General features: G+C 36.2%; 1 protein-coding gene across 4 annotated transcripts in view; it reads right to left on the bottom strand.

The window, feature by feature from the left end:
- LOC107079619 (uncharacterized) overlaps positions 1–13,614 on the bottom strand; it is a 114,979-nt gene that overhangs the window by 80,060 nt on the left and 21,305 nt on the right. For 3 of the 4 annotated variants that reach the window (XM_069187173.1, XM_069187169.1, XM_069187172.1), the window contains exons 2-5: positions 7,463–7,606; positions 6,600–6,649; positions 4,362–4,461; positions 1,286–1,374 (exon numbers count right to left, since the gene is read on the bottom strand). In XM_069187173.1, the coding sequence (XP_069043274.1) occupies positions 1,286–1,374; positions 4,362–4,461; positions 6,600–6,649; positions 7,463–7,606 (383 nt within the window). Of the gene's footprint in view, positions 1–1,285; positions 1,375–4,361; positions 4,462–6,599; positions 6,650–7,462; positions 7,607–12,550; positions 12,624–13,614 lie in introns of all 4 variants that reach the window. The other variant, XM_069187171.1, reaches the window with a different exon arrangement.

Genomic DNA, 13,614 nt, shown 5'->3' with positions numbered 1-13,614 from the left:
TTCATATCTAACTATTCAAAAAATTAACAAAGTATAATAACTATAATTTATATTTATTTTTTCACTGGTAGTGTCTATAAATTTACTTTAACCAAAGTATGTCTTTCCTGTATCATGCTGAGAAGTCAGTTAATAAAGCAAGGGTTAAATTGCAGACTGTTAAGACAAGCTACTGGCTAACAACTAGAAACTTGTGTATTCAATGCTATCTCCTTAAACCTCAATTTGCATTTGTTCCTTGCATGTTTAATACATGTAATATACAAGGTTAAATACAGTAATATAGGCAATCTCTAAAATGAAATAAGAAATCAGTGTTCCATTAGCAGCACAGTGGATGTCAGTGACATGATAATTAAAGAGATCAATTAATCCTGGGTTCTCTCTTGTTCCGCAAGTGATTAGAATCTTAACTTTGGTGCTATAACACAGTACTACAAAAATAGATGAAATGCTGCACATAAACAGAAATGTGATCCCAAGGCTTGTAGCTTGGAGACCCAAGAGGTCCATAGATTAACTCAACACAGTTTCAATCTTGGCTACATTTATATGGGAGTAGACGTGATTGGCACAACACCCATTAAAAATAACTACATTGATTTAAAGAAGAGTATTGGGATACAATGTGCATGGCCACTCAGGGGTGACAATTTCTGGATGGCTAATTAATTGGAAATGTGTGAATCTAACAATATTCATTGAACCACATGTAACTAGTACAGCAGAACTATAGACATGTTCCTTTTGTTTCAGGTACAGCACATAAGAGAAAGTTTTAATAAACCAATTAATGGCTCTGTGTGAACCCTCAGATCACAAATTAAATTACCCTACAGCCTTGATTAATTGATAGGAAAATACTGATCTGCTTCTTTTTGGTTCCTTTTGTGCATGCAGGTTGGTTTTATTTTATTAACTTGCATCACCTTTTTGTCCCTGTTTTTCTCTACACTTTTTATAAAAGCCCAAATTTAAAAGAGACATAAATGACTCCTGCTTTCTGCATAAAAATGAGCAGCAAGCACAGTAAAATGACCTTATTCTTGTTATAGAAAAAGCATAAAAATATTCTGTAGTGCCTCAGAGTTTTCAATCTAATTTCATTTTAACAGTCACATTTAAGGAAGGTCGATCGCGGCAAAGAAAAATAAATTATACTGTAGATTCTTTTCATCTGCCCTTGCATATGATCTTCTCTTGTGTGCTAGTGAAGTACAGGATATTAATCTGACAAAGAACTAAGAGGTCTATAGCTAATTTAGAAAAGATGATGATGAAATACCTCAGTCTGTCTGTGAGAGATTCAAGGGCATTCTCCACCTCAAGACCGCGACACGCCTGAGAACTTAATCCTTCTGCCAGTAGGATGACCTGAAGAGACCATCGAGAAACAACCACATACAGTATACAGTAAATACATTTTTTTGTGTTTAGGTATTAATGAGGACCAGTAAACAAAAACAACTTGTTAAATCTCAGATCCTTCCAACAAAATAATTATGAGTTATCCTTACTATTTGCATATTGAGTTAATAACTCCTCTAACTTACCACTCAGTAACAGTGACACCATCATTCAGTGAAAGCACCTCACACATACAATACTTTAATATTCATGATGAAGTATAAGTCAGTTGTCTGCTATTCAAAGCAAACGTGTAAAATGGACACCTGAAACTGCTTTTTTCATGAAATAGCAATCTTTACCTTTAGAAATCGAGACAAGATCATTGGCAAGGCCTAATTTTAAACATTGTGTACATATAACAGATAGGTCATTGCTGTTGTGCATTTACAGTATGACTGAGAACTCCTAAAAAAGGACTGTGGTGGTTTGGAACAGACTTCGTTATCCATGCTGCTCACACATATTCCCTGGAATCTTTAAGGAAATGTCTGGGTGAGATCCTGAGAGAGATCAATAAATGTGACTAAAAGAAAAGGAGAAAAATGGGAAGAATAACCCCCTCTCTTTTGTAAATGTTCCTACAGTATTTTCTTATGAAGACTCTTGGACAACATGCTGCACAGTCAAATCAGAGAAGAAATAATGTAAAGAAATTAAACATTACACAGTAGAATGCTTTTTCCTGAGTATCCTGATCTACAGAGAACCAATAAATCTCTCATTTAAAATCAGGCTTAAAAAGTGCTTAAGCATGCTTTACATGAAAGGTAAACATTTTACTTGACCTCCATGGTACTGTGGAAAATTCCACAGTAAAAGTACAATATCCTTGATTATTAAAATATGGCAGATATACAATGGCTTCTGTACAGCCATTTGGCAGTTCAGGTTTGCTGTACTTGGCAGTTTGTCTTGTGGCCAGTTTGAGTCAACAAGAATCTGTATTAAAATCATGTATTCTTACCACACTAATTCTTGAAGAGATTTAGGAGGCAAGAATCAGTATCCCTATACAGTATGTAATAGTACCCCTACGCCAACACTAGTCACTCTTGATTCGACATTTCCCCTTGCAATGACCAGGCCTGAACAGTCATCTTTTCTTCCATTTAAGTTAATTCTACAAGGTAATTGCTACAAAGAGGAAGGGCTCAGTTTAGAAATAACACTTTTACAATGAAATGCCAGTAAAAGCCACAAAAAAATGGATAAGCACAAAATATTACATTGTTTAAAACCATACATTTATGCTCTAATTTCCCCTGACCAACTAATGCCAACTATACCTCATTAGAATATTATGAAACACATTATAAATACAATCCCAGTTTCAAGATAAATATTAGATAACAAAATTAAGTTATGGCTTGGCTATGACATCACTGCCTTATTTGTAAAAAAGGTTCCTGATATGAATGTCCAAAATATTACCAATGTCACAGTACATAATGTCTCACATGGTACCCCCACCTAAGTGATCAATACTTAGTGTGTCATAATATAAGCTTGCAAGGTGGCTGAACTTCGTACATGGACAGAGCGAAGTCAACTCCTTTCAAATTATAAAACCACGTTACTGTCATACAGATCAGTAATGTTATTAAGGGGTCGCTAATGTTTACATTCAGTTTTCAAACTCATCACCTAGGTGGCTGATCGGGTCATGATCTGATGTTGCTGTGAACCAGAGCACGCAACAGATCCTGATTTAAAGTATTTGGTTAATGATGTCATAAGGGAAGGAGCATAACTCTTTCTCTATAATGATATAATGATGTTACCATTATAAAGGCAATTTCATAAGACACAGGTCTAGGCCAATTATGGGAGTTTCCTGTCAGGTGGTGGTCATGCTGCCTGATACAGCAACTGTGGGTGACTGTATGGACAGATCCTAAATGCCCTAGGAATGTGACAATATGTTAATCTCGGGAGCAACATTCCCAGTGGGCCTGCCCATCTTTCATTGAGTGGTGGCATCACTGCACTGTGACTGAAGCAATAAAGTCGACCTTCAATTAAAAAGAAATGCCACCTTTACAACCTCACTTACATGCATTTCTTACCAACAACAGAAACATCACACCCTCTTTTGTTTGAAAAATAGACTAGGACAAGCGGGATTTAGTCCTTCAGTTTAGCACCAAAGAAACAAATACCCATTTTACCCATTGAACCTCAACCAGTGGTTTTTTCTGAACTCTTAAGTCTTAGAAGAAAGAACTAAACGCCAGAAAATGTCCACCCGGCCCTTTCAGTTCCTGAGGTGTTTCGTGAAATGACTAAACTACTCCAGTTGGCTTTCCATTCACAGCCTTCTAAATACAATTGTTAATTTGGTGCACAAAGAAACAGATTATAACAATACAAACCAGTATGAACACACAATACACTGATCTGCCTAACATACTGTAGGTAAAACTAAATTTTATAAATGCTTTGATGTTTATCTAGCTAGCTTCAGCTATTATATTCCTATTCTATATTTTATAATTCAGAAATACAAATACATAGACTGCACATAGACATATTTTAATGATGTTACTTAATAACATAGCATACTCTAACTTATTGTCTCAGTAGTTTACTTTTATACATATTAAAGACCTCCTTCTACCTTCACCATTGTTCCATTAAAATAGCAAGAAATGATTATCAAATATACTACTTGCACTAGAACATCAATCTCAAAATAAGTACATAATTTCACTATATATATGATCACTGTTTGAAATGCTGATTTTTTCCACTTGAATGTTTGTAAATCAGTTTATGTTGGTGTTTACAAATTGGTGTTTAAAAAAAAGCTGCCTGTCTAAGGACTTACTGAGCAGGTAAGACTCTAATGGCTGAACATCGCAATGTAAGACAAGCTGGGATCTGGTAGCAAATTCCAAAAATTTTTAAAATAGCAATGTAGTAGGTTCTAAACTACATGAATATACAAATACCTGTCTCTCCAGCTGCATCACCTGAGCCTTCAGAAGGTTTACACGTCTTTCCTCAAACTTCTCTTCCTTTCCCTCCTCAAGCAACTGCTGATACTGGCCCCTGTAGAGAGATCAGTGTTTTGTCAAGGAACCTTACACTACATAAGCCAAGTAATAGAAATGGCAATGATTTCTAAAAGTTTTCTTCAGTATAAATCAGGAAAGAGTCGATCTTCTAAAAGTCAAAATAGCCTTCAAAAACTGCATCAATGTAGATGGTCTAGAAAACAGAAATACTAAGTTTTTTATATATATTTCCTAAATGTGTTAAACCTGGATGTATTCAGACACTTTATAAATATACTGCAGACCATTTTTGTTTTGTGAACCATTAAAGTGATAGATTCTATTTTCCCACCTGTTGGTGGCTTGGAAAGTATCCCAAAGCAAGGTGGTAGCAGCTTGAACTGAATTTACAGTACATGTTGCTGTTCTGAAAATAAGCCAAATATTCCTGAAATGAAGCAAAACTGCTAAAAATTAAGTTTATTCAGTATGAGTTTTAGTACTTTAACTTTGCCATCCATGCCATACTCAAGTGTTGTTGCTCAAAGTTATAAGAAGAATATCTATATACAGTATTGTGTTCCAACATAATATCCATTAACACATGACACATACTGTTACACTCATGTGATAGCTCTGGGGAGGGCAAGTGATGTTATCCTCAAGGTGATGGATTACATAATGGAAGATAAGTTTAATATTTAGATTACTACCATATTAAGCCATCTTTCAATGAACATGTTGAATCACACAAGAAAAAGCAGAACTTGCAATCTGCAGATTAAGTCTTGTTTTCCACTGGGAAAGTGCCCATGTGTAACCTCGAAAAAATAAAGTCACGTAATGATAAAGATCTTGAACTCAAATTGGTGTAAGACAGAGGCCATACAGTACTTTTGAAAATAAATCACCAGGCGATACTTAAATGTTAAAATACAGACATATTTCACATGTATCATCAATCATACAGGAATTGGTAACACCACTGCATAAGAAATTATTATTTATGATATTCATATTTATTATAATAAAATACAGTTTTCAGGTAATGTGTAATTGAAAGTTTGTTAGGGTTATCAAAAGTACAGAACTTTTGAATTCAAGGGCCACTGATATTTATAGAATGTAACTTCTTTCATTGGCTCATTATGCTTTATGACTGGGGAAGAATATTCATTGTGTTCAAGATCAAAGACAATTGCTTAGTTTTCTAAGAAATCAAGGCATTCTGATTTGTACCAGCAAACAAACTATCTACACCAAACTGAAATAGGTTGGGGTCATCATTATCATTCATCATTCATTCAAGAAAGTAAGGTGGCATCTTCGAAAAATTAATTCATATTCCTTAACTGGTAATGTCTAGGAATTGGTTTAGACCATTTCTTAATTGCATTTATAATCCAAATTAAATGATCAACTGTATAGAAAATACAGCGCGGTGGTAAACTCACACATCCATGCATCCACAGTTAGCCTCAGTTAGTGGAAGAAAGTAAATTATGGATTTAAACCCACTGCATTCTTCTTGTACGGAATTATTCCAAAATATTTTATATGTATTGATCTATATTTAACAATACAATATCCAGTCAGATTGTGTTAAAAGCTGAAGGCAAGGAAAAGTTTAACTTACATGCCTCTAGAGTACTGTGACTGTAACTTGTCAAGTGGTATTGCTGAAGCAATTGTATAACAGGTCCAGGATTAGACAGATTTCTCTTAATGTCCTGCTGGGTGTTACAGATTCCAGTAATACAGTGACACCTGCATCTTCTCAGGCTCATGCAGTTTTACAGTGATGTCAGCAAGGATGTGCCTCTTCTCCAATCAGCACTGTACCTCCCATACATCTCTGTAGAGTTTGCAGAACATTTAGAAATCAATGTGTTCATTGAGTGGATGGGCTAGGACAGCCCATTCACATTTCTTCGTTCTCCAGTGTGGGTCTCCTCATTTTGAGCCAAGACATCAATACACAACCAATGATTTCAAATAATGTGGGTATTTAATAAAATAATTGGCAATGAGATATTTATTAAAAAAACAAGTTGTCAGAGTATTTAAGATACAAAAGGAAGCAAAACACACATAAAACTCAGATACATAAAAATATAAAACTGGCTTTGTCCGAAAATGGAACATTTTCCCCAACTTGCACTTCCAACCTTAATTCAGTTGTTAATGCCTTACTTTAAATCCTGGAGCTCTCGTTTAAGCTTAATGTTCTCCTTTTGAAGTTTCTGAAATTAAAAGAAAGCACAGAAAAACAGTTTAAATTTTAAATGATTCCTGGAATCACTGGTTAATAACTTCCTCAACAGCAATTTCTTTCAAGTACTTTGTAACTGCATTATACAACAATCCTCTAGCCAATATATAAAATAAGATAATTAAGAGCATAAGAATGGTTACAAAATGGGGGCCATTTAGCCTATTTTGTAGCTTATTAGGATTTCTCATGCATTTCTGTTCCTTAAATTACTTAGATTAATAAAATAAAGACAACGCTTGCCTTTTTTAAAATTTAATATTAAAAAAGAAAATGCATACCCACTGAAAATCAGAAATCACATGAAAGATGAAAAAACTGATTTTGTGATCAACAGAACATCATTGAACAACCGTGCAGATTTGCACATAACATCATGTAACATCATGTACTTTATTGTAACCATGAAGTGGTCAGAACTAGTCTATACAGAAACATCTGGATAATACAATATCTACAATTTTTCCATGACAGAAACCAATTAAAATATGTCTTTACAAGTATACATGTAGTACGACAAGATATGAAAAACTATTGGCCCACAAAAAGAATCTGATTTGTTAAGTAAAGACCATTTTGTGTAGTGTACTGTCTGAGAAAAGCAAAAACCCCATTCATAGCCTAGATCCTACAGTATGAAGTTGTTGACATACAATATTTGTTCTTGATGCAGTTAAAAAATATGCAAATATGTATTCTAAATATATCACATTCAATGACAACTAAAACAAAGTAACGGGTGCAGTATTGTTTCTAAATGAATGTCTACAGGACATTTACAAACCTCTGCATCCAGGTTGCTCCTGTAAGAAGATCTTGGATTAGGATCCCTGCTTTGTCCACTTCCCTTACTCAGTAGATTTTCTTTAGAGCTGTGACTTGTGGACGGGTGGCTCTCACCAGGGTAACTAGATAAAGATTTGCTCAACTGAGCAATGGTTTAAATGTCAGTATTTCTTCAAAGGTACATACTGCAATCGCCTGTAAAGAAGGCTTAACGGATAGGGAATGTAGAACTTATTTTATCTGTAATTGTGTTATTGAATTTCAAACAAAATTCTAAGTGTGTATTACTTATATTATACACTGAAAATATCTCTTCCCCTCAGAATAATGAATAAAGTTTTAAATGCAAGCTGTGTTGCTTTGAGTACAGAGAATGGACTGTATTGCTTGCTAATTATAAAATGCTGTTTTCAAACAACCCTGTACTTTCATTATTCACTTTGATTTCATTTCATACCCCAGGTCTGTGCATTACATCTCACATGACCTGGGTCACAATGACTTCATTTTAACACTCAACAGTATGCGTGTGTCTGTTTTTGAGGGGATGTATAATTTATAATGTTCTACTCCTGGTGCAATTTATGCAATATCTTCTATAAGTAAAAAAAGAGATAAATGTCTTACTCTAATACTAAAGGCATGTCTAGATATCAGGTACCAGAACACTGATGGAAAAAATCTTTAATTGAGCATATATCAGTTACCGTGCAATATTATTCTTAAAGGCAATTAGTTATTACTGTCTGACCACAAAATGTATGCACTGTGTTTCAAAATTCTGTTTTGTATAGTTTCTTAAGGTTATTGTTAATAACCTTAAGAAACTATTCTACGGAATATAACACTGCAACTAAATTTTATTGTCACAGTTTCTGTCTGACATCCAAATATCTGACATACAGTACAGTATTTCTGAGATGTCAGAAAATGTCAATGATCTAACTCTGATAAACTCTTAATTCCTTTCTTAGCCATGTTTGAGGTTGCATTTTACCTGTTGAATTTCGAAATGAACACGATCTCCAAAGTTTCAAGTTGGAAATCAAACTTGCAAAAGGTTTAATCAATTTGTTAGATTAGTTTAGGATTCAATTACAATGGGTATAGAAAGTAGTGACCTCCACTGTATTTTGCCACATTTTGTTGTGTTACAACTGGAAACTCAAAAGAGTTCTTGTGCAATGAAAATGGTGAACCATTCAGATTGAACACACCTGTCTTTGTAAGGTTAAATACCTGTCTGGGTAATTTCCCACCTTTGGATAATGTATACAAAACAATACGAAGACAAAGGAGCTTCTACAACAGAACAGAATTGTGGATAGACATTAATCAGGAAAGGGCTATACTGTAAAAAAGATTTCAAAGGCACTGAGTATCCCACAGAGCACTGTTAAATAAGTGGAGAAAAAGTGTAGAATAAATAAAACTACTCAGAATCTTCAACGACCAGGTCGTCCTCCAAAACTCAGCAGCCATTAAATGCTTAAGGTCTCAGGGGGGTGAATGCTTGTTTTTAATAAAACTTTGTTTTACAAAACTGATTCTGCCCCATTGTTAAGGTCCAAGGGGGGGGGGGTCAATACTTTCTGTACTCCCTGTAAGTAGAAGCTGTGACAAAAAACATTAACAGTGTGGTTCTGAGTGTGGTCTGGGAATCCCTGCTGTCAGGCAAGATTGTTGTATGGAGTAAAAAACACAGAAATCAAATGGAGGTTTGGCAATTGGATGTCAAAGGCACATACACTTCAGTAAACAATACTGAACTTGCCCAAACCCTGGGGCAATTTCAAAGACATGGTAGAAATATGTCAATATTATTACTGGATCATAAACTCCCAGCTCTACCGCAGTCCCAGCTTACATTTATTGAGTTCGGATGTAATTTGAATGTTTAAAATGCATGGACATGCAAAACATGCAAAAGTATGCACATGCATGTTTTAAAAAAATAATATAACTTTAGTTAATCTGACAAAAACAAAATGTAATTTTACAAATTAAACACTATTAAACAATATTAAACTGGAAAAGAAATCTTGTGTGGGGGATATTCAAATAACAACAACACTGTTATCTAACAAATCAGAATTAAGCAACGATTTTGTCATTTGCAATGGGCTGTTATGATCACTGAATTGTTAAGAAATCATGATAAACTCTTTCTCATCCTAGCGTTAATCCCGCATCAGCAGGGTCCGCTTGTCGGCACGCCCGTCTCCATTTGGTGGTTTGAACCAAATCTTTGAACTGACGTTGCCATTAAATTCAACTGAGAATACTCCAACTGGCACGTTGCTCCGCCTGCCGTCGGAGAAGAAATCATGATAAACTGGTTTCAGAATTTGTTTTTATTGATGGATGCATTAACAATTGGTGATATCTGCAGCTAACTGATGTATGCATGGGAAAATGTTTAAAATCCAGTGCTTATTACCACTGTATTGCAATTTGCATTGAGGTTTTAATTAATTATTGGTTATACTGTATAACCAGTCTTGAAAGAGAATTCTGTGAATTTGTTTAAAGGAAAAATTAAAATAAGGGCGTTGCTAGGAGCTACAACCTAACTAATGTAGATTATAGAATAGGAATGAGTATGGAACAAGATTTTGAGCAGTGAAGAACCCCAACCATTCAATTTATTCACCCCAAGATCTGTCACAAAACATATATATTCCGTGGCTAAGGATCTACGCCTGTGGCTGGAAGGTTTCTGGTTGGTACCTCGTGGCCAGCAGAGAAATCCTACTCCACTGGGCCCATGAGCAAGGCCCTTAACCCCAGCTGCTCCAAGGGGCGCCGTATAAATGGCTGACCCTGCGCTCTCACCCCAAGCTCCTCTCCCTGTCTGTGTGTCTCATGGAGAGCAAGTTGGGGTGGATGAAAAGACAAATTCCTCATACAAGAAATTGTATATGGCCAATAAAGTGATCTTATCTCTTATCTTATGTCAACTTGCAAGAGCAACTGCATGAAACCAAATCCTCACTTGTTTATAACCTATGCAGAGACCACTAGAACCATAATGCTTATTATAGGACTGATCAGATGTGCAGGAGTTTTGGAGAACAGGTAACCAAAACTCTTGACCCTTATTTATAGATGTGTCTTGCAGGATCAAGCCCTATTCATTTTGAATTATATCCACATGATCATTCTTTTCTTTCAGAAAAATAATTAATAAGATTTTTCACCACTGGCATCACTGACTCTTGATTCAGTATTGGTTAAACAAGCTTTAGGAGACATCAGTGAATTTGCAGTCAGCACAACAATAATCAAACAGATCAGTTATCTGACATGAAAAGATTTTTGCACAGTCACAAAGTACAAATTTAGTGATCTTTTAAAAACAAGGCTCAACACAAAGAGCCTATAAGGATAAACATGTCACGTGGTATTTAAGTCTTGCAATGTGTGACATATTAAATTCAATTTTCAATTGATGGGACTGCAATTGGCTATTACACCTACTCTACAAGGTACATACATTTTTGCCCAGCACCGTGTCTTCCTCAGCTTTAAAACCACAGGAGTTACTTCTCCATAAGATCAAGATTTATTTTGATGTCCTGCAGCCTTTTTTCTATGAGCCAACATTCAAAGATATCCTTTAAAGATTAACTACATTAACCCTTTTATTTGCAAGTAATATTTTTATTCAGAAAATACATACTGATTTTTGTAACATCTGATCTTCACTGTCAGTACTTATTTTTTCTTAACCTTTCACCTTTATTAAGCTCATTCTTTTAAAATCCATCATGTGCAACAAAACATAATAAAAACACATGTAGAACTACCAATATAAAGGAACTACTGTCTTTTACAGAAGACCATTCCATCCGGGCCACCATCCATACTTGTCCAGCAGCCATATCACCCTGTAACTCACAACTAGCAACTCCCTGAAGCTAAGCAGGTGAGAGACTGGTCGTTACCTGGATAGGAGACCTCCTGGGAAAAACTTACTTTGCTGCTGGAAGAGGTGTTAGAGGGGCCAGTAAGGGGTGCTCAAACTGCAGTCTGTGTGTGCCTTAATGCCCCAGTATAGTGATGGGGACGCTATACTGTAAAAGGGCACCATCCTTCAGATGAGACATAAAACCAAAGTCCTCTCTGTGGTCATTAAAAATCCCAGGGCGTTTCTCGAAAAGAGTAGGGGACTTACCCTGGCATCCTGGCCAAATTTCCCATTACCAATCATGGCCTCCTAATAATCCCCACCTATGAATTGGCTTCATCATTCTGTTTTCCTCCACACTGATAGCTGATGTACTGGCGCACTATGGCTGCCATCGCATCATCCAGGTGGGTGCTGCACATTGGTGGTGGTGAAGGGGAGTCCCCATTACCTGTAAATCTTATCGAGGGACTTTTATAGGGACACACTAATCCAGTTATGTCTTCAGATGCATTTAGGAAACTAGAAAGAAACCCATGCAAATACAGAAAGAACATGAGAGCTACATTAACCACCATGCCCCTGTTGTACATAACAAACCACCATAATCAAAAAGCCATCACTGCTGAATTAGGTTTATAGGAAGACGGAACCTGACAACTCAAGGACAACTCTGCAGTTCTTATCTAAATTATGAGAAGCACCATTCATAAAATGACACAAATGTGTGCAACAAAGGGTAGAAAAGAAATATCAGCTTATATCTCTGAAGATGAACGAAAACATGTAATTTGTTGTAAACACAGGTGAGAGGAGGAAGATAAAGAACACTTTCAATTCACTACATCCTCAAGTAATTTTCTAAAATGTATTTATTATTTTTATACCCTCTAGCTATACATAGATCAGGGTACAAGATTGCTTGCCTTTCTCTGCTGAGTACACAATAATTATGCTACAGCAATTTACTATCCAGATTGAACTTCAGCACAATAATTAAAATAATTCACCTTGGGGGATTATTACTGTCCGTCAGTGGGCAAAATTCCACCCTCTCTGAAATCTGGTGTTCCATTAGCCTACTGAAAACATTTTACGAATAGCGTGCCGAGCTTACTGCTTTTTTCTGCATGCTCAAGGAACAAGGCAGCAAGATAAAAATGAATAATTTATTACTTGCACATCCTGTGATGACATCAGCATTTTCCCTTTCCCTCTCAGCGACCTCTTCCACTCGCCTTAGCTCTCCCTTTAGTGTAAAGAATGAGGACAAAGTTGAGGACGACCTGTTTCTTACCCCTGCTGAATTCCCACCAGTACAAGCTGGGTCAATGAAAACAAGCCTTGCTGAACTGAAGCGTGACGAAAGATTCCTTGACACACATCTGGCTTTGAAAAGGCATGGTGTCTGAATTGTGGGAAAGAACTTAATGAGTCGATTCAGCTTTACAGAGAAGTTGTATTGCCGGTGCTGTTTTTTATTTAAAGTGTTTTAAAGTATTTTTTATTTTTCTTGTTTTGAAAAACAAACCCAGCTCGGAACATCTCAGAACAGTTCGTGGCACACAGCTGGTTCTTTCAGAGATGGGTCTTCACATGATCCCAGCGCAATCTACTGTATTTAATATCTTCCTGGCCATTGAAACATTAAAGTCACAGAGTCTTCTTTTGATCTACAAAGAGAAGCTGGTGACAGCAGTGTTACCGTCATCTAGCCTGTCCTTGTCAGATCTCAGGAGTTAAGCAAGGCTGGGTCTCATTAGTACTTGGAAGGGAGATCTCTACAGAAAAGCAGGTCACTGCTGCATGTGGTGTTGATGCACCATGAGATAGCACTCTTTCCTCCCCAACAGAATCTCCAAGCCAATGCTTCTGTATGATGACACAGTGCTGTGTTCAAAGGAGGTGCTGTGCTTCAAGCAAGACCTTAAAACAAGGTCCAAACTATTTGGTCATTAAAGATCCTACATCATTGTCCTTAAAAGCAGTGGTTTTAACCAGTTTCCCTTAACAAAACTTCTTTCTTCACTTCTTCGCCCGATGTGCTATATCATAATGGCTACTGCACTGCAGTGCTACAGCTGAAGATCAGTATGTCCCCTCCTAAACAAAAAGGGTTTAGGCATCCTTTACGGTAAAAAGAGCTTTCCAAATCCAAGCAGTTAAGTACAGTGCAACAGACAGATAAAATCAAAAACAGCACAGCTTGAACTACCTTTGACATACTGTATCAAAGTTAT

This window comes from Lepisosteus oculatus, chromosome 3 (assembly GCF_040954835.1).
Source record: "Lepisosteus oculatus isolate fLepOcu1 chromosome 3, fLepOcu1.hap2, whole genome shotgun sequence".
Classification (NCBI taxonomy): Eukaryota; Metazoa; Chordata; class Actinopteri; order Semionotiformes; family Lepisosteidae; genus Lepisosteus; species Lepisosteus oculatus.
Note: the sequence above shows the minus strand (reverse complement) of the source record. Positions and strands in the feature narration are given on the sequence as shown.